At 36.5% G+C, this 22,137-nt stretch overlaps 1 protein-coding gene across 4 annotated transcripts in view; it reads left to right on the top strand.

Annotated features, from left to right (window-relative positions):
• LOC134538519 (serine/threonine-protein kinase grp) overlaps nt 1-21,193 on the top strand; it is a 41,080-nt gene extending 19,887 nt beyond the window's left edge. For 3 of the 4 annotated variants that reach the window (XM_063379906.1, XM_063379907.1, XM_063379905.1), the window contains exons 4-10: nt 592-656; nt 11,281-11,406; nt 11,499-11,628; nt 14,848-15,057; nt 18,473-18,690; nt 18,770-18,901; nt 20,647-21,193. In XM_063379906.1, coding sequence (XP_063235976.1) covers nt 592-656; nt 11,281-11,406; nt 11,499-11,628; nt 14,848-15,057; nt 18,473-18,690; nt 18,770-18,901; nt 20,647-20,865 — 1,100 coding nt within the window. In that variant the 3' untranslated portion in view covers nt 20,866-21,193. The remainder of the gene's footprint in view (nt 1-591; nt 657-11,280; nt 11,407-11,498; nt 11,629-14,847; nt 15,058-18,472; nt 18,691-18,769; nt 18,902-20,646) is intronic. The other variant, XM_063379908.1, reaches the window with a different exon arrangement.
• The last annotated feature ends 944 nt before the right edge of the window (nt 21,194-22,137 follow it).

Raw genomic sequence — 22,137 nt, 5'->3', positions numbered from 1 at the left:
CCTTGCGAGGCAGTTTCCAAGACCTATTTTCATGCTGGTTTCAAGGTTTATATGTATTTGATCCAGTCTGCATATCTTTGTATCATTAGGCTTGCATGTTGCATTGAGATAACTTATTCATTTATCTTTATGTTTATTACTTGTATCTTAATAATTTCAAGTGAGACGTTTTTCCCTTTAATTAATTAAATATTTGTAGAGTTATTTTCTATAGGACATATTGTGCATCACACATAGAATGCTTAGGCATGATACAGCATTTAAAACAGTTTTGCTAAATATGATATTGATATGTGCTGGGAGTTAAATATACTGAGTGGTAAACTTCTGCCTGTCGTAAATGTAAAATATTAACATTTCATTTCCAAACGGTGCAATAATTTCTCAACATTACGCTTTTTAAGATGTGATCCGGAAACTGTGATAGTAAATCAAATTAAAGTATTTTTATATTATTACCAAAATTGGTCCTTCGCTTTGAAGATGGAGACTTCATAACGGGTGTGCTATTAGCAATGTTTGGGAACTATAGGAGCCAACGACCTTGGAACTAGTAAACTCTAAAAAATTTTTGGTAATTTTTCCATACAGAACCGGATGTGGGAATGCCTCCTAGAGAAGCCCAGAAGTACTTCGCCCAACTTTTATCTGGCGTGGTGAGTGGAACATTAGCTTAGTCACTGGACTTTATCCTTCTTCTATAATAGTGGTTTTACTTCGTCGGGATATCATTTTGAATGCTGGATAAAACACACTGGGTTTCATAACGTAAAGTCTGAATATGCAAGATTGATACATTCTTTACAGTGTGCTGATAGTTTTCATAACAGCTAAGATGAGTGTAGTGTGTAGCATAATACAATTGATTCCCATGAGTCAGGGTTTTTTTTTCTGCTGAAATATTTTATGATTTTTAAGTGTCATTGTGGGATCTATTTTCTCTTCATGTGAAATGAACCAAAGAAAAAGCATCTGACAGTTACAGTTTTGCAGTAGAAAACTGACACCAATGTTATTTGTGACAAAATTGTTAACATTTAAGTCTAACAGATGCAACTAGTTATTTTCCATTAGTGCATTCACTTCTGTAAGTTTGGAAGTGTAAAGGTTTAGATAATGTACATGCACAAATATAATACTGGTTGATAAACATGTTCTTCCTTTTAACAAACTACAGTAGATGGCGTAGGTAATGTGGCTACATTTATTAACGTTCAAAATATAATTACTAAATACTAATACCGAGAAAGAAAGAAAATTATTTTGATTTAAAGCCAAAAATAATAGTGTAAGGCTGTTCTGTATATGGGTCGTAGAATGTGTGTGTATGTAAGGTTCCATTACAAATCCGTACAGGGTTGGAATTTAGAAAGTGTATATGCCTGTTTATTTTTATTGCATAATACATGTACCGAAGATACAGTAAGTAGAACATGTTAAATTCAAACTTCCATGTTTCATAATTGTGGCTGGTTTGAAACTTTTTGCCAAGTGCTTGAATTTTGTATTTAGGTCATGTGAATCATTTGTATTTAGTTCACATTATTTGGGTAATTCATACTTAAATACCCATAATGTATAGTAAAGCATGCTTATTGTCTTAAAAGAATTATTAAATAAACATAATTTCATATCCATATGCTAGAATATTTGTATATAATTTGGCAGTGTATTTACTAGAAGAGTATGACAAAGCAAGGGCATCATATACTTGCAGCCACTAAGATTTTGGTTTCAAGTAACAAGCTATTCTGGTCTACTTCTACCGATCCATCGTTATGGAATAGTGGTGTTCATGTAATGCTAGATCTCCAATTGAAAGAGAGGTTGTGTATTATATTTATGGAAATCAAATAATTTGCATTTTCTTGAAGTTAAAAGAAACAACCAGGTTTGTAGCATGTCAAGGGATGAAATACTAATCTGTCTGTTTAGCAAAAAAAAAAAAAAGTCTATAACTAGGGCCGATGGAAAATGGTCAATTTTGGTGAACAAAATAAGTTATATCTGTAGGAGGAAAAATTTTGTTAAATAAAGTATTAAAAAAATTTCATTTTACATGTATAATTTTTTGTTGTAAATTGTTTTATTAGGTCAAAATTTATCAAAAAAACAATGGTTTTTTTTAGTACAACTGACACCTTGCAGTAAAATTTGGCATACTGAGTTTGCGTTGCTACAGATTAAAATTCTCAAGATTATATACATACTAGCTGACCCGGCAAATGTTGTTTTGCCATATAAATTATTTCTAGGGAATTTCTAGCTGCAGTACCCGGCGTTGCCCGGGCTGAAAACAGGATGAAGGGGACCTTTTACTAAATCAGATGTAGTTAGTAATTGTCTTCTTTATTTGAATGTCAAGTGTGCAAAATAATTTATATCACTTTCAGATCCCGACAGACGTTGTTCTGCCAGTTTATAGTTATTTACCTGGTCTGTATGTAATCTAGACTCTATAAAGCAATATAGAAAAAAAGCATAAAAATAAGAGATTACTAATATTGGAAAGATTCCATTATCTAGCTAATGCTCGGCATGCATTGCAATGCCTCATTCAGTTTTGTTTTGTAATATGTTTGAAGTAGTTAACATATGTACAAATCATCTATCCATCTCTCTAAACATATATTTATCTCTTTATATTTACATATACAGTAGAACCTCGATGATACGTTCCCGTTTCATACATTTTCCCGTGTCATACGCCGATTAATTTTGGTCCCGCCGAAAGTACTATATTTACAATGGTTTACTTTCCCGGAACATACACTTATAAAATCACGAATTTCCCGTTTCATACGTTTTTACAAAGCGGAAAAGTCTTAAAATTCACAATTTTTTTTATTATATTCCTCCTGAAAAAATACGTTTTAATGCTTTTATTTTGAAAAACGTTCATTGTTTACCTTTGCAAACGTAAGAAAATAACTTTTATCGCACCATAGATATGGATGGTATCAGGAAGACTGTGCACCTCGCTACTAGCATCTATGGCCAGCACCAAGCGAGACTAGTGGCGCAAACTAGCAATGATTATGAAAATGGTCAACGCGCTTTACCAAGGCATGGATCTCATATTTTGTGCATTCATTAATCTTTGAACTGAATATAGCCGTTTGTTATTGTTTTCTTACGATCGGATTGTTTTGTATTGTACGTTTCTCAAGTTAACATTTTATTGAAAATTGTTCTGTTGCATAAAGTTGTTTGTAAAATTAAACAAACAAGCAAAAATTTCTGATTTTCTTTTTACAATAGCCTAATTTTTTTTAATTTCTATTTTAGGCTTGGTGACCTTTCCCCCCCTCCAAGAAAGGACTGCTTTACTTGGTTATGGACTGTATTTTACATTTCTGGTGGTTTTATTATATGTATATATAATGATGAATTCATAGCTTTCATTAATATAATGCAATTATTTACACATTATGTATTTAAGTTTAATCAGATATTGTGCTGGTATGCTAGATTGAAAAAAAATGTTATTATTGCCATTCCCTTTTCATACACTTTCCCGCATCATACACCATTTTTGTGCCCTCCGTTGAAAAGTGTATGATAGGGGTTCTACTGTATACCTCACAGTATCTCTATCTCTTCTATATATAAATCTCTATATAGCTCTATACATCTATATATTTCTTTATCTAACCCATTTAATTCTCTATACCTCGCTCTATCTCAATTTATCTCTGTCTCTCTCCATCTCACTCTATATATATCACACTATATCTGACTCTCTTTTATATTTAAATAAATTGTCTCATACGTGCACACTTAGACAACAAAAACAGACGAAGTGCCGCTATATAATATGAAATAAACACATTTTTGAAACAATTTGTGCTCCAACTATTGCAAAATAATTATACCGTCTCAGAAACCTTCACGGGCATGCGCATAACAACTCACCAAAATTTCATCGCAATTGGATGAATGGTATAGGAATGCATACGGCACAAACAAACAAAAATTAAAGACATGACAAACACATCAAACGATGGTGCGTTTAAAATTCAAGGCAACTAACTATATCTATTGACGAAGTTAAGAACAAAACTGTTATGAGCGCCTTTATTTTGCTAGCCGCTGCGAGCTCCACTAAGTGGACTGGTCTCACCAAGGAGAAAAATATTAATTTGCCAGACCTTACTATGTGTATGATCGTGTTGCAGACATAGAGAAATGACACTCACTCACTATTTGTATGTCTATGACCTATGATATTTCTGTTTTTTCTGCTTATCACTTTTTCACTCCCTTAGGTATGGAATTTCATATTAACGTGGGGTCTATGTGTTAATCCAGGTAATGAGCTCGCTGTAGGCGGGGAAGGTTGATCAAGTGTTAATTGATCAGTTATCGACCGGGGTTAAAAATATAAAATTCTATTAAAAATTAGGGGTTGGTGATAGAAGGGTGAAAATTTAGGGTTGTATGTATTTTTAATGCCACATTATAAAAAAAAAATTTGTCCAAAAAATTAAAAAAAAATGTTTGGGGTGGACAACCCTTATCACTTAGGGGTGTGAAAAATAGATAGTAGCCGATTCTCAGACCTACTGAATATGCATACAAAATTTGATAAAAATCGGTCAGGCCGTTTCGGAGTACGATAACTAACACTGCGACACGAGAATTTTATATATAAGATATAAAACAAGTCAGAAACACGTTTATTGAGATGAAGATTAGTAATTCAAGATAATTTCAGACAACTCAGAAAAATAAGGTTTTTTTTTTACCTGCTGCAAAACTGCTTCCCTCCTCCCCTCCCTTTTTTCCCCCCTCCAAAATACATCCGTAGCTTTATCTGTTTTTCCACCCCCAAAGAGGTGCATTTGTGACTCATTACATTGCTGTACATTGAGAAGGCACGTTCACTGTCAGCGTTGGACACTAGCAGTCGGATACTTCTCGTGGATTAAGCAAGAAGCCAATTTTTCTCTAACATGGTTGCTACAGGACTAGAAAACGGGGAAATGTCAGGGAAATTAAAATGGTCAGGGAATTCCGGGAAATGTCAGGGAAAATTCTACGAATTGTGGAAATTTTAAAGTTGCTTATAATTCAAACAAAGCTTTGTATTGATGCGCTCGTACCGCTACCGAACGACTCCGCTAAAAGGCTGCTGCTTAAGGCACACGGCAACTGCAACTTTTTTTTTTTACTTGGTCTACGATTTTCCGTTGCAATAGGCTGTTACAACCACCCACCATAACTTCTGGCCAATCCAGGCACTCGTTTGTTCACTAGCGAACCCGGCCTTCATTTGTTCGTGTTTTGATCCTTTTTAATTTGCCCTTGAGACTTTGTGTTTTGTTCCGTTCCATGCAGTGAACTACAGAACGGGCATGGCGTCGTTTATCTTTTGAAGGCTATTTTTACGTGGAATAAGGTGACTTCGAAGCTTATTACGTGAATTTAAAGGCGTTGTTTCAGATGAAGTTAGTTTTTGATGCGATCATAAGAAAATAAAGTGCATTTTGATAAAGAAGCAATACCAATTCTCATTTTTATTTTTATTTATTTATTTATTCAATTTTTGTTCTGTAGATCCCATATGGAGGTAAGGACTCCGGGATATAGAATTGAAAACTACCAAGCTGATACGAAAACACGTGGCATTTGTGTGCGGTTATGTTTTTGTATTTTTTCTAACTATTTTTTTAATTACTTTTTTTTCAACCGTTATAATCCGTGAGTTCTGTTGCGTGACACTTACATTGTGTATAAAAAATATGCATAACTGAACATGTTTTCCCCCAGAATCGTTAGTTAACATTGTAAGAATGTAAGAGTATTGCATGTTGTAATGCTGCTATTGTAATTCTCTAAGTAGGGCCGTTATATTTCTAGGTGTGAATTTGTAATAGTTTTTGTATTTGTGTAGTAATATTTTTTTAAGAATTCATAAACAATAATTTTTTAACCTAACTTGAAAATATTAATATGTACTTTTTTTTAACTTAGAGATGTCGAAGAAAATTACTTTTAAGGAGAATTGGCTCAATGAGTCACAGTTTCAGCATATCAAACCCTTTGCTAAAAACATAAATTCTGCGTACTGCACTTTGTGCTACAAAAGTATTCAACTCAGCAATATGGGCCGAAGAGCTATCACCAGCCATGTTGAAGGAAAAAAACACATTTGCAATTCTGCGGTCAAAATAACACAATAAAAAAACCTTATTTTACCTCATGTTGAAATTTTTATATTACATTTAATCATATGCACGTTAATATTTATGGTATGTACTTCATAAGAAAGTCAGGGAATTTTTCTCTTAAATTTCTGGAAAACAGGGAAAAGTCAGGGAATTCTAAGATTCTATTTCTGTAGCAACCATGTCTAAGAATGATTTTCCAGGATCCCCTCCGATCAAAGATAACAGTTTCAGAAAAGATTTCTGGCCAGTCACAGCAAGTTTCGCTCCTGTTGCAGCTTCTAGACATGCAATAGAATTCAATAGTTTTGCTGTCTCTTCAGCAAAACTGTCACTGACAAGCTTCGACCCTGTCTTTAAATCAGACAGTTTTGTGTGAGGATATGACGACCCTTCCAGACATCCCAACAAATCAACAGTTTTTTGGCAGTACTCTACCACAAATGTCGCCTCGCATTGCGAAAGTAAAACCTCATCGGGGCTCAGTTTTCTGAAGTACTCCGTAGCATCACACCATCAAAACCTTGCTATCTAAAAGGAGTGAATCACGAGTTCCATCACATGAGAACAGTTTTGGTTCAACCGAAGATTTTTTTGGGGGAATCAAAATGGTGATGTTTCCTCTTGCTGGTTTTCAGGAATGCCGTCTTCGCCTCCACACTTATGTTTAGCATGGTTAGTTCTGTAGGCCAGATGTTCCAACTAAATGTAGTTTTTGTGCCCAGCACTGATTGTACATGTTCTCACACACTAACCTTTCAACAATTCTGCGCACTAGTTCATGTAATTTTGCAGAATCTGATACAAACACGCAAACATTTTTGTACTTTACATATGTCATCAGTGTCTCCCACTACTGCTTGTGAACATTGTCGTATTAGCATTACTGAGCACTTTCACTCCAGAAACCAGCAATTTGCAGTCACCACGAGCCAAGCGAACTTTAAAAAAACTACAAAGACACATTCTCTCCTTGGATTAGTAGTCTCGTCGCACAGTACAACTACTTGTTTGTCCTTAACTGCTGTTTTACTTCCTCTTCCATCTTCAAAGACTGAAGTAAGAAGTGCGTAATGTGAGTGCACAAGAAAGATCTCCCAAACCTACAATGAAATGTCACGATTCCATGTACTGGAATTCAAAACCATATTTATTCTAAACATGACATGTTTTACAAACTTTTAATTCACCTACCTTTCACATATTTGTTCAGCCATTCCCTTGTGGCTGGTAAATTTTTGAAGTGGTATGTTCACTTTAACAAAAGCACAAAATGTGTCTACAGCTAGTTTTAATTTTCTCGTCATTTTTCTTTGCGAAGAGAGATGTTTTCTTCTAAAACTTGACGCTTAGTTCCAGAACCCAATGCTTAGCACTATCTTTCTTTACGTTATGTTAGAAAGTAAAAAATGGGTGCGTGTACTTATGTACGCGCGTGAGAAGTTATACTTCTTTGGCATAATTAAAAAATACTTTTTAATTGCATGCAAATAATTAATTACAATAAAATAATAGAAGGGCTGGAAAAAGACAGTCAACACAGTCAATAAAGTTCAGTTTGAATTTGAAAAATTAAAAAAATTGAATTTAGAGATTAATAAATATATGACATAATTTGTACTAAATATTATAAGATTCTTAATTTTAAAATATTTATTATTGATTTATTAATATTTTAAAAGAAAATAAATAATTTTAATAATAAATTCAAAAATTTAATTTAAGTTTATTCATTTTTTAAATATTTGTTATTTTCTTAATTTAATATTAACTTTTCATTTTTATCAAAAAGTTTTCATTAAATTTGTTCATTTATTTTTATAAATATTTATTATTTATTCATTTTAATAATAATTATTAAAAATTAGTATTTTAATTTGTTGTTTGATTTTAAATTTATTACAAATTTTTATTAAATGTTTTATTAAATTTATTTCTTTATTTTGTAAATATTAAATAACCAATAATAAATATTTAGTATTAATTATATTAAATAATAATATTTTAATTTATATCATTAAACTTTAAATAAAATTTATATTGTTAACCTCAATTATATTGGAGCACTTGAAAAAGTATAAGGCACAATTTTTTTACTAATATTTACGAATAGTAAATAATATTAATCAAAATATTCAATTTAAATCACTACTGAATATAATTTATTAGCATATATATAATTCACACTTGTATGAAACTAACACGTGTTGTGAATGTAGAAACTAGAAACATGTGGATAAATATTATAAATATGAAAACAGTGATCAGAGGCGACGAGCGTGCCAACATGCGCGACTAATAGAGGTTCTATTTCTATTTTGTTGGTAGCTTTTTTCGAGACTTAATGAGCGGTTTAGCGGGCAGCTTCAACCTGTTAATTTTGTGTTACAGATATGCGCGCGCATCTTAAAATTTCAGTCATCATTTTTTCATAGCGTGCCTAAAGAAGAATAACTTCAATAATATAACCATTACTTTTTAAAATAGATATATTATCATATCCGTTATAATTTATTTCACTAGTCTAAAACTTCGGCTGAAACCGTCTTTGATGAAACAAATTATTACTGTAAAGACGGGTTGAAATTTAAAAAATTCAAAACTTTCTTAGTATCAATTTTGTTTGAATTTATTTTAAACCATCTTTATATTATCTTAAACTTTGGTGCAAAAAAATATGTTTATACGACCACGGTATTAGTGCAAGGGATGAAAAATGGTATTTGAAGGTCAAAAAATTAAATAATTACCTTACTTAGAATTTAATATAAAATTTGTTCTAAGCTATTTAATACTGTATTGTAAACTATTGAATGCTGGCCACATTGAGTTAAAAATATTTGTAATATTTTTGCTGCATGGAAAATGGGAAAAATTTAATTATTTATAATATTGGAGAACATAAATATGTTATGTACATTAAGTTCTTAAAATGTTTCAGAAGTGTGTAGAAGTTTCCAAAATATTTCCAGAATAAATAGGTACTTCGGAATCTACCTACACCTGTAGACTATGCCGAAAGGGATTTTTGGTTTATGATTGTTGGCCAGATGTGGATATGGTGGAGGCAGGATTCTTTTTATCGCAAAATAGGAAAATTATATTTTAAAATAATAGTGAGTGAAATTTGAAATTTTGCCGAAGGAAAGGTGTGATAAATGTTATCACGTGTTTGTGTAGACACCTGTAAAATAATATAGTATTTTAAGATGGAACACACACTGAGCATCTGGATAGTATTTAATTGAAAGAAAAAAAATGTTCTACAAGCACCACGAAACCTGTCACTGTCTTAAAATGATTTCATTGAAACAACTACAACTGACGCTCTTATTTCCCATAGATTTGTGACTTGTTGCTAGCCCCAATATTTCAAGGAAATAGTTACAAGACAGCAATGAGTTTGGCAACTATTTTAGAACATGGGGTCAATCTTAACTTTAACATTATTCTGATTCTCGATTATTTGCGTTCAACAAGTTTGGCTCCGGCTTACTGCCTTAAGAAGTACTTTCAGACTTGCCAACCTTTATGATTTTTTCGTAAAATGTACGAAAATCACGTCTGTTTTACGATTGTACGAGGATGTCTGCATTTTTTACTAATTTTAAGTACGAGACGTTTATTAAAACATGTATTTTCCGTCTGCCTTAAATGTTTTATTGTATGGTTTGTGAAAGCTGTTGCCATGTGTTGTTGTTGCTGTGGAAACGAGTGTGGTAATTGAGTTATATTATTGGTGGAAGGCCAGCGAACCACGTAATTTGTTGTTCGATTGTATATCTTTCATTATTGGCCGCCTGAGTTACATTGATGCGCTTACAACCAATCACGAACCAGTTAAAATAGCATTTTTAGTTTGGCAAGATGGTGTCGTGCATAAGCGTATGTTGTGATTCTTCAGTTAGTAAAGTTGAGCCAATTTTGATTTTTTTTTGTTACAGGTTAGGAAACAAATTTATTGCATGTTTTTAATAAAAACGTGTTATGTGCACAATTAACGGAAGTGGAATCAATTGAAGAAGAAAATGCCCCCGAAACGTGATACGCATTATTCTCAGGCATTTTGTGATACATACACGCGGGATTTTCTGTGTATTCTTAAATCAAGCAAGGGAACACAGTTCACATTTTTTTCAGTGTGTAGATGCGACATCAACATTGGGCACAGCAGAAGGTATGACATCAATCTCCACGTGAACTGTTCAAAACATCTCGCAAATGTTAAAAGTGTCGCAGTCAGTTCAAAGGTTAGTGATTAGTTCGCTAAAAATAACAGCACAGACAATGCTGTAATACGTGCAGAATGTATATTTACAAACTATTTGGTTGAACATATAATATTCCTTTAAATGTTTCGGATCACGCCGGCCCGTTATTCAGAAAAATGTTTTCAAATTCTGAAGTAGCAAAAAAATTTGGTTGCGCAAGAACAAAGTCGACGGCTATCATGAAAGAAATGGCAACAGATGCAACTATAAAATTGTTGTAATTTACCAACTGTGGCATTTTCAGTCGCGACCGACGGCAGCAATGACTCTGAATCCAAATTATATCCACTAGTAGTAACATTTTGTGATACAAGTTTGAAAATGATAGTGTCAAGGTTGCTTTCATTACCAGTACTCCAGGGAGGTTCTACTGAAAGTTAACTGATATCAGTGTATATTATAACAAAGGTACACTGTTGATTTGTAGGGTACCACAAGGAACGAAGATTTTTCTTTGATGTGATACTGAGCAAAAATGTCCATAATGGTAAATAATGAGAATGATGTTGGTCTGCAATGTTAATGTATGTTAAAACGATTACATAATTTCGATAACTAGAAAAAATGTGATATCATGAAAGTATTAATTTTTCAATTGCCGCGAGCAGTTTACGCGTGTTATATTATTTTTTTATGTATTTTACTAATTGAGAGTTTCAAAAGTTGGCAAGTCTGTACTTTGTACCATCAGCTGTGGACACACACACACACACACACACACACACACACACACATATATATATGTATATATATTGATATTTGGTGAACCTTCAGGTGAGGTTTGTAGGCCTATATGTGTACGTATGATTTATTGAATTACGACACTTTGATTGTTGCAGGAATACTTACACAGCCGAGGCGTGGCGCACCGGGATCTCAAACCAGAGAACCTGCTCCTGGATGATCACGACAACCTGAAGATTTCGGACTTCGGTCTGGCGACCATGTTCAGGATGCACGGCAAAGTAAGCCTGCGGCCTGTAGTATTGCAGGGAGGGGGCGTGCCGGCGGGGAGCGGACTCGCACTGGGAGGTAATGCGACAGTCGGGTGTTGCAGGAGCGCCTGCTGGACAAGCGCTGCGGCACTCTGCCGTACGTGTCTCCCGAGGTGCTGACGAGGCCGTACAGCGCGGAGCCGGCCGACGTGTGGTCCTGTGGGGTCATACTGGTGGCCATGCTGGCGGGAGGTGAGCCCCCCCCCCCCCCCCCCCCCCCCCTACTGCTGTCCACCCCCTGCAATCTGAATATACGTTTCAACTGTCAACAATTAAATGGACTGTCTCCGGGTAAAAGGTTACATGTCACATTTTGGTGATTTTTAGTTTATTCCAGCAATAAACTCTTAAGTATACTTAGAATATGTAATGCATTTTTAATCATTGGCAACTATGTTGGTAAATAAAAGAATAATGCGAGAAAAATTTAAGTATTTAAATTCAATTTTTATCCGAGACTTTTTTTGTTTCTCCTGCAAAAAAAGTGAATTCTTGACTTGTTACCTTTTACCCGGAGACCGTCCAAATAATGCACAAAAAATAAATTTTAATTAGTAATACCTAATGATTTTACAGTATTTTTAATGTCGCTAGTCTATACCGACGACCCCAATTTGCAATATCGCATATTTATACCTAAGTTGACCTTATGATAAAATACTGAAAGTACCACAATGCCATCTTGCAGAATGAGCATATAATAACATAATGTCTATAACTAATTGTGACTTGGCTAGTTTTGCCAGAATGACTGGTGTGATGTTGAACCCTACAGGTGCTTACACAATGATGCCAAGACTAGTTCACACTCTGTGCGAGTGAAAGTTAGTGATGAAAATAAGTAGAACACACTGATGCAATGTTATTTCATGTTGAGGCAAGGCACTAATCTAGTCGCAATGTCTAGTGTTTCATGAGCACTAGATTTGTTTCCCAATTTGGTTTATACAAATTACATACTAAAAATACAAAATAATTTGAGAAATGTTAATAGGACTTCAAAAATTTTTTTACTATGTTTTTCATACTTTTTATATTCTAATCTCATATTTTTATATTCTAATTTTTTTTCTCAAATATTAGTATAATATTGCATGGTATTTGAGGTTTTGTTAAAGCCCATCACTACTAGTGTCACTTTGTGTGTTTCTAGTATGTAGTTTAATTATGAGTACTGTAACATCATTAATATACCTGTGTGCCTTTTCTGCGTTAAATATAAGATTTTTAGATGTTTGTTTGTACAGTATTTAGGTTTTGTTATTGTCTTTGCCTTTCAGTGTATAGGTTGGTGCTGTCATCGTAGCTGAGGTGTGTGAAAGAAGATGACATTTGTTCTCTCTTTGGTATCCTAGCTGTAGGTGTGTAATCTGAACTATCTAAAGCTAGTGTACCGAAGTTGGAAAATATGTTACGATCTCTACGACACTCGTATGTTTAAATCATTTAAACTGCATTGAAACTGGTAGTTGCTTTTCATTGTAAGATGACTGACTGAAAAGAATAATGCGTGTAACCTTCCTTGCTCATTTAACGATAGTTTAAAGGTTAATTTAAACATCTACATTTACTTCTAATCTAGTCAATATACCAATAATTGGTCAGATGTCCTATCACTGTTTGTTCTGGGAGTGTTTTATATTAACGTACAGTCAAGCCTCATTATTACAAACCTCAAGGGACCATTATTTTAGCACTTTTGAATAACAATGTTGTATTAATCAAATGATTGGGAAAACATTACGACATAAACTGATTACCTGCTAATTCGTATAATTTTAACCCTAAAGAAAATTGTATACACTACATTATGTAAACCATTTTAGCCAACCACTGCTGAACTTAAAATTTAGAAATCCCTAACCACTTCTGCATTATAGGTCCAGAAATTGGCAAACTTGCTGCACGTATTTCTTCATGTTTGGACCTCACAGTACTAAATTTTAGTAATGATTGAGCCTTGGATTTTGTATAAGAACAAGATATATTAAGAGTGTTGGACCAGTTACCACCAGGCACAGGCACCGTCGTTAGGACCTGTCAGGAGACAGCATGCCGTGACGTTGTTGAAGTCACTTTTTAACCTCAACTTCGCCATATTGTCCCACCCAAAACTTTGCGAAAATGGTGTGTGACCACTTTTGATGATGGTGGTACGTATTTACGAATTAGAATCTCCATCGTTTGAAACAATCTCTTTCATTTAAAAAAATTGTTTTAAAATGTCTCTACACTGCAAACACTACCAATGTTTTGTGCGTCTAACCAGTATGGTGCAACACTCAACTGAAGGTGAAAAGGCAGCTTCACACACTTACCATGCTATCATGCGGACGTGGCTACCCGCTGCTAATATGTCTTGTCCTTCCTTTTCTCAAAACAATTCACAATGTTCTGGAAACATAGTGAAAGCTTCAACATGGACACAAATGTTTCATGTAAGCATAAAACCACATATCAACCAATTAAAATGCTGAAAAATAGGTTTGAACAAATACTAACACAGCAATCAATGTGAAAACCAGTAAAAATATGGTTAAAAGGCTTTTCTAATTACATGTCGGACACTTACCAAAATATTCATGTCAATAAAATACAAATATAAAACTAGGTCACCACGATGCAATTTCCAAAATCTGGTGATGTATTTCTTTACTGAAAAAGTCTCATTAAAATACTCCCCTGCACCACAACAGTATCCTCCAACTCTTCAGAGTTTTTTGGTGCGTGTAGTTGGAGTTGTTTGAGGGGGAATATAAGTGACAAGAGTATTAGAGACTTGGCTGGTGATATTTCAGTTTTGATACAAACTGCATCAACTTCTGGGTGGCCATTTTTTTTTTATGTAAGTTAGTGTTTGTTAGTGGCAATTAACACACCCATCACCTCATTCCTAAAGGGTAAGGACTGGATTTCGGTCGGATCCGAAAGTAATGTATTGATCCGTAAAATAGTAGGAGTGAATACTGTTATTGTTAAACCAAGTTTTGGTAGGACAGATAAAATCACATTGGGAGTGAATTTTTCAGGAATTAAGTGGATTTATTTTTCAGACCAGTGTAACATTTTGGTAATCAAATGTCCCACTCCAAAGCGTTGTGCGTTACACATTATGAAATTACTGTGTTCCTCGTGGCTTTAAAAGATGGCTTGCATTTAAGTGTTCAGCATTCTAAAAAGCACGTTTATAGAACCACTAGAGGTCCGTCCCGGCTTCGCCCGTGGTACATATGTAGCCTATAGCACTCAGGAATCACGTACGTATCCAACGGTGAAAGAATTTTTGAAATCGGTCCCGTGGTTCCTGAGATCAGCGCGTTCAAACAAACAAACTCTTCAGCTTTATAATATTAGTATAGATATCTTTGAAACCATTTCCCTCCATGGTGGTTGGTATGGGATGTTGGCCAGAGCTGCCGTGGGACCAGCCGACGACTGACTGCCCGGAGTACGCTGCGTGGAAGGAGAACCGCTACCTGCACATCACCCCCTGGAGCAAGCTGGAGCCCGTGGTGCTGTCCCTGGTCAGGAAGATCCTGGTGCCCTACCCCTCCTCGCGCTACTCCATCCTCCGCATCAAGGCCCACGGCTGGTGTCGCAAGAGGTTCTCCGCTCAGTTCGGTGCGTGCCCTCCAAGTAACGCTCTGATTTCGTCCCAGAAGAACAGAATGCTAATAAAAACAGAATTAATCAAACTTTTTATATAAATGTATGTTAATCAAAATATTTTGTTTCAATCAGGTAAGTGTGCTGGCGGACAAACCTTTTTATTCAAGGCACTGCTCCCGTTATAATTAATTTACAGTACAAGTATGGCTAAATACATTTTAAGTACATTTAAAATAATTGCAGGATAACATTTCGAGATTAAACCACCTAAAATAAAATTTAAAAAAATTCATTTACCTCGTATTATAATAGGCTGAGGCCATAACATTCCTAAGTACATCCTTCCCACATTTCTGAGTTACAAAATAATATTGTTGTTTATAGATGTGATATATTTCAGTTATAATAAGATTTTTAAAAAATTAAAAACCTAACATTTTTTGTTAGATAATTTAACCTGTTAGTGTAATTAGCTTCTCTTGTTATTTACAAAATGTGTGCCTGCGATGTTTTTCCACCAGGACGTCCTAGTAGACGCAAGGTAAACTAGTCCTGAAAGCGTCTAGATTTATTCTCCAGAGGTGCTGCTGACATGTGGGATGGCATAAAATAAACTTTGGCTTTGTCGGAGAATTCACGTAAAAGAAAACAGCGCTATTTCAAATTCATGACTGCGTTTCTCAAATTATGCTGTAATTTATTGGCGTAGTTACCTAAGAATCGCGCAGATCGGAGGGGCGGGTGTGCTTGGTGCAGGACGACCCTTCTCTTGTACTCTCTCTGGTGCACCTCACGTATCCTGAACTACTGAATTACAGATTAATCAGTTTCAGTTCAGAAATATTTTTACGTCACTGCTTAAGAAAAAGAAATAGTTTTACATCTGGGCGTTTTATTTGGCTGAAGAAAATCTGTCAGTCGGGCTGACGTGCATTTAGGCCTAATGCCGTGTGTGCGTGGCAGGAATATTTTGCAGGCACGTGGTTTGTAGTCTACTTATTAACGGTTTAAATATGTTAATTCTCCTTTTTTTTTTTTTTTTTGTATGTTTTGTTGTGAAAGTATAGCAAATAATAACCAAGTAAACCTCATTCATACATATTTGATTAATCTAGCAACCTTATTTGAACCGAGGTTCTCGATGTGAAACCAAACTGAACTACACAGCCTTAGTAATTATTTGACTGCACTGTACAAGACTCCACAATAGCATGATGTGTGTCGTGGCCGCCTGCCGGGACCTGCAGGAGCGACGAGGGACGGACGACGGAGACGGCCGCGCCCCGTCAGGTACTGAGTGACTCTGAGGTGTGCGACTGCTCAGAGGAACTCTGTGCCTGGCGGGGAGCGGCGCGGCAGCTCTGCTGGGCGTGCGCTCGGCGGTGCTTTGGTGATGTAGCTGTATGATGGCTGCGATAGTTCATAAAGCTAGATTACCAAAGCACCGCTGGGTCGCCATACCTCACCCCCGCCGGTGTGGCTTCATTCTTCTGAGCCAGGTGCATTAGAATGTAAGTCAATGAAAGCCTCGCAAAATTTGGTATACTAATCTGTTCCAAAGGGAGTGAACACACAGGCTATTCTTTACTTGCATACGCAGGTGCAATATAATACAGTAGAACCCTGTTATAACGAATCTGAAGGGAGTAGTTTATATGTTCACTATAGAGGGGAAACTTTATATCTGGGAAAACTTTCATATTGGCAATACATACTCAAAAGAAAATCTTAATTACACATAGGCCTAAGCCAAGAAAAGAACGAATGAAAATACTCAAAGCAACAGTTTTATGAGCAAATGCAGATATTATTTTTAATGAACTACACTTTCTATTACCTAATGGTTCTTGGAAATCGGCGTATTATCCTTTTTTCGGACATTTAATTCTCTGTGACATCGCAGCTTGAGAAAGAAGATTGTTCAGCTTGTTTAATATTGTACTTAATGTGGATGTTGCAATTCCCAGTTCCTTTGCTAATAACACGTGCGGGACAGTGGGGTTGGAGTCTCCCTTTTCAATAATGTCCAGTTTATCTCGCACAGATAATGCCTTACGTTTTTTACCGCGTTTTTCACCTTTTTTTATGTACGTATTTCTTATTGAAGCACATTTTCAGCTTAATAACACGTAATTCTTTTTACAGTCAAAAGTAAATAAACGAAAAATAACGAGTCTGATGCATCAAAGATTACTACGTATCATTTAGTATCGCAGTTGCTAAAGCTGGAACGAAATTTTCTCACTTTCTATGGAAAAATTTTGTCCACAGAGTTCTATCTAGTGGTAGTCTTACGAACCTTACCCGATCAAAATGTCCGAAACGTGAACGATAAAAATGAGACGTAAAAATATTGAATTTGCTGCTATAATGTAAATATGTATTTGTGTGGTGGTAATTTATTTATAATGTTGATAACATAATAAATGTACATGCGTTCGCCCATTCTTTAACTATGCAGGGAAAACTATTTTTTATTTTCACCAAACTGATCACCATTTTTGGCTACACGTAGCCTACCGAGGCCACTCGAATACGGCTTGTTTATAATATGAACAGTGGACAATCGAGTAGCGTATTGCGAAGAAAAACTTCAATGTGATCCAGAATAGACGTTTTGTGAAAAAACTTTTAATTATATGAAAATATTTGAGATAAATGTGCATTATGTCGGCAAAATTTGTTCGTGGTACACGGGAAAACGTATCAACATTGACAAAAGTTGTGCGCTATATCCAATAAATTAATACATAACCTCAAATCATTTTGCCGGGACTGAGACGGAAATTCACAATAAACGGGAATTCATTATAGGCGGGTTCACTATAAACGGGTTCTACTGTATATGCTTGTGCCGGTCTTTAGTAGTAAAAACTTCACCTTGCTGGTGAGCTGGTTGTGCCTGTGGTGTGTGGAGTACATCTCGTGGCAACAGCAGGGAGGCCCTGCTGCTACTCTCGCCATGTAGTCATGTGGTATAAATGCTGTAGCGTTCATGTAATGGGAAATTGTGGGAAGTTGAACAGACATTTTTTTAAGGACCGAAACTGAGTAAAGAGCAAGGAAACTTAAAATCATTCATTCACAGGCTACAACCGGAATCTACTGCAGTGCTTCATAGTAGACATTAGTAAACTATATGTTTATACATTTGTATCCAGCCATGTACTCTGTCAGTGGTTTATGGGTTTGCATTGTTGTATGCTTTTGGCTAGCTGAAGGCTTCTGCAGTGTGGGAAACTTGAGAAGATGATGCTGTTGTCCTCTCTTTGGTGATCTAGCTGTATGAGTGGACCGGACTTCATAAAGCTAGATTACCGAAGTCAGGAAAACAGTTTGTCCTGCGAGAGAGCTCGCTGCGGCACACACTCGGGGCCTCGGGGGAGCGGGTGTCGGCCGGCACGTGATTGGGAGCGGGTGTCGGCAGGTGCGAGGAACTACGAGCCGGGGGCCAAGCGCGCGTGCCCGGGCGTGGGCTCCTCCCCGCCCGTCTGCCACTCGCAGCCCGAGCCCCAGGACTGCGGGCGGGACCCGGAGCCGGCGGGCGAGGGGGTGCCCTTCTCGTTCTCGCAGCCGGCCGCGCTGGACCACCTGCTGCTCAGCTCGCAGTTCAACTGCACCCAGACCTCGACGCAGCCCGGGCAGGTGAGGCGCTGGCCGTGTTCCCCCGCCGCCGTGTTCCCCCGAGCGTGTGTGTGCTGACCTAGTCCCCCCGTGCTCGCAGCCCGCCTACCAGAAGCTGGTGAAGCGCATGACCAGGTTCTTCGTGCGGGTGTCGTGTGAGGAGGTGAGCAGGCAGCTGTGCCAGGTCCTGGAGAAGAACGCCTGCTCCTGGAAGGTGCACACCGTGAACATGGTGAGTCATTTCATCCATCGACGCTGGTACCCCGGATCAACGGCATTATGAAGTGTAGTATCGTGCGGCTGGATCAAAAATGGGACGAATTCTGGTAGCTTTGTCTTTACTATCTAACGGAGTGGAATTTGTATCGGTAAAATGCAAATAACCTGCGCATTTCCTCGAAACGATTTACTGACATTTGTGTCGGCTATCAGGTCCGTTTGTAGTCCACTTTGCTCAGACCAGCACTGTCTCGTTCGTGGATACGTTATGCAGGACATTACAAGGACAATGGCCAAGAAATGCTTTTAGAACTGAAGTGGAAAGAGAGAGGTTGTCCTGTCTCTGTTGACGAGCATACAAATTTGTATGATAAGAAATTTCTGAAAGTAGTTAGGAAACAAGTGGTAAAAGAAATCGATAGGAGTGTTGCTATGAACTAGTACTACTTTGTGGGTGCACAGTTAGCCTTATCATTATCACCTTTGCTGAACCATATTACCTTTCTTGACTTGCAACACAACTGTTTGTACAAAGAATCTGATTTTTTAATTCTTCCACATCATTGTCTTCTGGTGAAGAAGAAATAGTGTTCTGCAGTTTTTCAAGAACATATGAGATATCTTCAAATCAAGATCTTCTGACTTCAGCCAAAATTTGAGTAATTTCCCAGTCTTTTAATGGAAGCAGCTTGTAATTACGTTGATTTCTCTGTCGTGATTCCACATTATGTGATGTGCTTGGAGTGTGTTCCATTTAAAAAGAAACAGCGTAGGTTAATTTTGAGTTTCCAAGGCAAATATTGCAAACAAATCAAAGCAAAGAATAAATGCTATGACTTAAAAAACTAAATGTTATGTAATAGTTATGTAAAAGTTTATTACTGATACAAATGAGTATTGATTATAAAAGCAAAATTTATCTGTCCTGAATTGATGATACTGTGCATGAGGAACTAAAAATAAATAAATTATTGATTTTGTGCTAGAGATGACTGACAACATGGACTTGGAGTGAAAAATTTTGTTTGTTTTTTTTTATGACATTAAACTAATTACATCAAAATGTCAATCAAGCACAAGCAAAATCAAAATGTTTTCAAAAAACAATGACATAAAAAAAATCTTAAAAACTTCGCATCATACATCTTAACATTTTTTTTTTTTGTTTATTTATGCCATGCTAAATATTTTTCCCTTCATAAACGTTTTCACGCGGAATGAGTTTTATAAGTGGCTTAAAGAAAGGAAAATCACAATAAAAAATTGTGTTTTGCAATGAAAGATTGCTTGACATTGGGGTAATGTTTACACTAGGTGTGTGTTTCTTATTTCTAATGAAGGTTTGACTTTGTGACTTTACAATACAATCATTCATTGGATGTGTTGGCTACATATAAATTGCCTTTGGATTTTCTAACTATGTAGTTGATTACTTGTGGTTATTTTAAATGCACAACGTAGCAGTGTGAAAGTAAGTGCAATGATAAAACTGTGCAAACTTTTTTTCAGTGGATCTTGTTTTCAAATAATATAAGACAAAATCTGTGAATTATTTAAAATTCAGAGCCTTTAAAACGTAAAACCTGGAAATAACCAGGAATTTAGAATTCCGTGTAGTGGCCACCCTGAATAATGTCTTGACAGGAATGCTTGCTATTTTACGTAATATTAAGTGGTTAGTTAGGTTTTCAGGACTGATGGGAACGTGGTCTCCCGGGTAGAGGGTAGCAGCTAGCAGCGGTGTGGGGGTGCCCGCAGATCACCGCCACGTCGCAGGACAAGCGCAAGATGCTGCTGGTGTTCAAGGCCATGATCCTGGACATGGACGGCCAGACGCTGGTGGACCTGCGCCTGTCCAAGGGCTGCGGGCTGGAGTTCAAGCGCAAGTTCCTGCGCATCAGGGAGGGGCTGGGCGACGTGGTGCTCAAGGGCCCCGTCATGTGGCCCATCGCCAAGGCCACGCACTCCCTGCCCTAGGCCCCCGATTCCGTTCATTTCCCAAAAAAAAAAAAAATTATTTTTACCAAAACTGCTTAAACTTGAAGTGGGGGTTTCCCATTATAATTACAAACTTTTATCTTGTTACTGGGAACGGCTTATTGGAAAACATGTACGCTCTGCCTGAACTGCGTCACTTAACGCCACTTCAGTCGGGGCATCCCTGAACCTCTGTACAGGCTGTTAACATGAGAGAGGATAAGACTTGGAATGCGGTATTAGGAAGTACGTATTTTTTTAACTAGTGGAATATAAAAGAATTCTTGCAAGAAGTACATAAAATTGAACAAATGTGCTGTGTTTTTTGTTGGGGGGGGGGGGGGGGGGGGGGGGGGGGTCAGTTTGCATAAGAAGCATGAGGTGGCTATGGCTGCACAGCTATTTTCCTGAACGTGTGAACAGTCGACTCCAACTCATTCTCGCTGCTTCAAGAGTCCAGCATTTTTATTATATCAATATGTATCCTTTCAATGCGAGTACCAAACCCAAGTTCTGTCTGCAGATAAAAAAAATATGTGGCACTATTTTGTTCTTCTGATTATTGTACAGTAGAACCCTGTTATAATGAATCTGAAGGGACTAGTTTATATGTTCACTATAGAGGGGAAACTTTATATCTGGGAAAACTTTTATATTGGCAATACATACTCAAAAGCATAATCTTAACTACACATAGGCCTAAGCCAAGAAAAGAACGAATGAAAAATACTCAAAGCAACAGTTTTATGAGCAAATGCAGATATTATTTTTAATACACTACACATGTACAAACTTTCTATAATGGTTCTTTGACATCGGCGTATTATCCTTTTTTTCAGGCGTTTAATACTCTGTGACGTAATTCGCAGCTTGAGAAAGAAGATTGTTCAGCTTGTTTAATATTGTATTTAATGTGGATGTTGCAATTCCCAGTTCCTTTGATATTAACCACGTGCGGGACAGTGGGGTTGGAGTCTACCTTTTTATAATGTCCACTTTATCTCGCACAGATAATGCCTTACGGTTTTTAACGCGTTTTTCACCCTTTTTTTATGTTCGTATTTCTTATTGAAGCACATTTGCAGCTTAATAACACGAAATTCTTTTACCGTCAAAAGTAAATAAACGAAAAATAACGAGTCTGGCGCATCAAAGATCACTACATATCATTTAGTATCGCAGTTGCTAAAGCTGGAACGAAAATTTCTTACTTTCTATGGAAAAAATTTAGCCCACAGAGTTCTATCTAGTGGTATCTTAAAAACCTTACTC

Source organism: Bacillus rossius, chromosome 13 (genome assembly GCF_032445375.1).
Source record: "Bacillus rossius redtenbacheri isolate Brsri chromosome 13, Brsri_v3, whole genome shotgun sequence".
NCBI classification, from domain to species: Eukaryota; Metazoa; Arthropoda; class Insecta; order Phasmatodea; family Bacillidae; genus Bacillus; species Bacillus rossius.
Note: the sequence above shows the minus strand (reverse complement) of the source record. Positions and strands in the feature narration are given on the sequence as shown.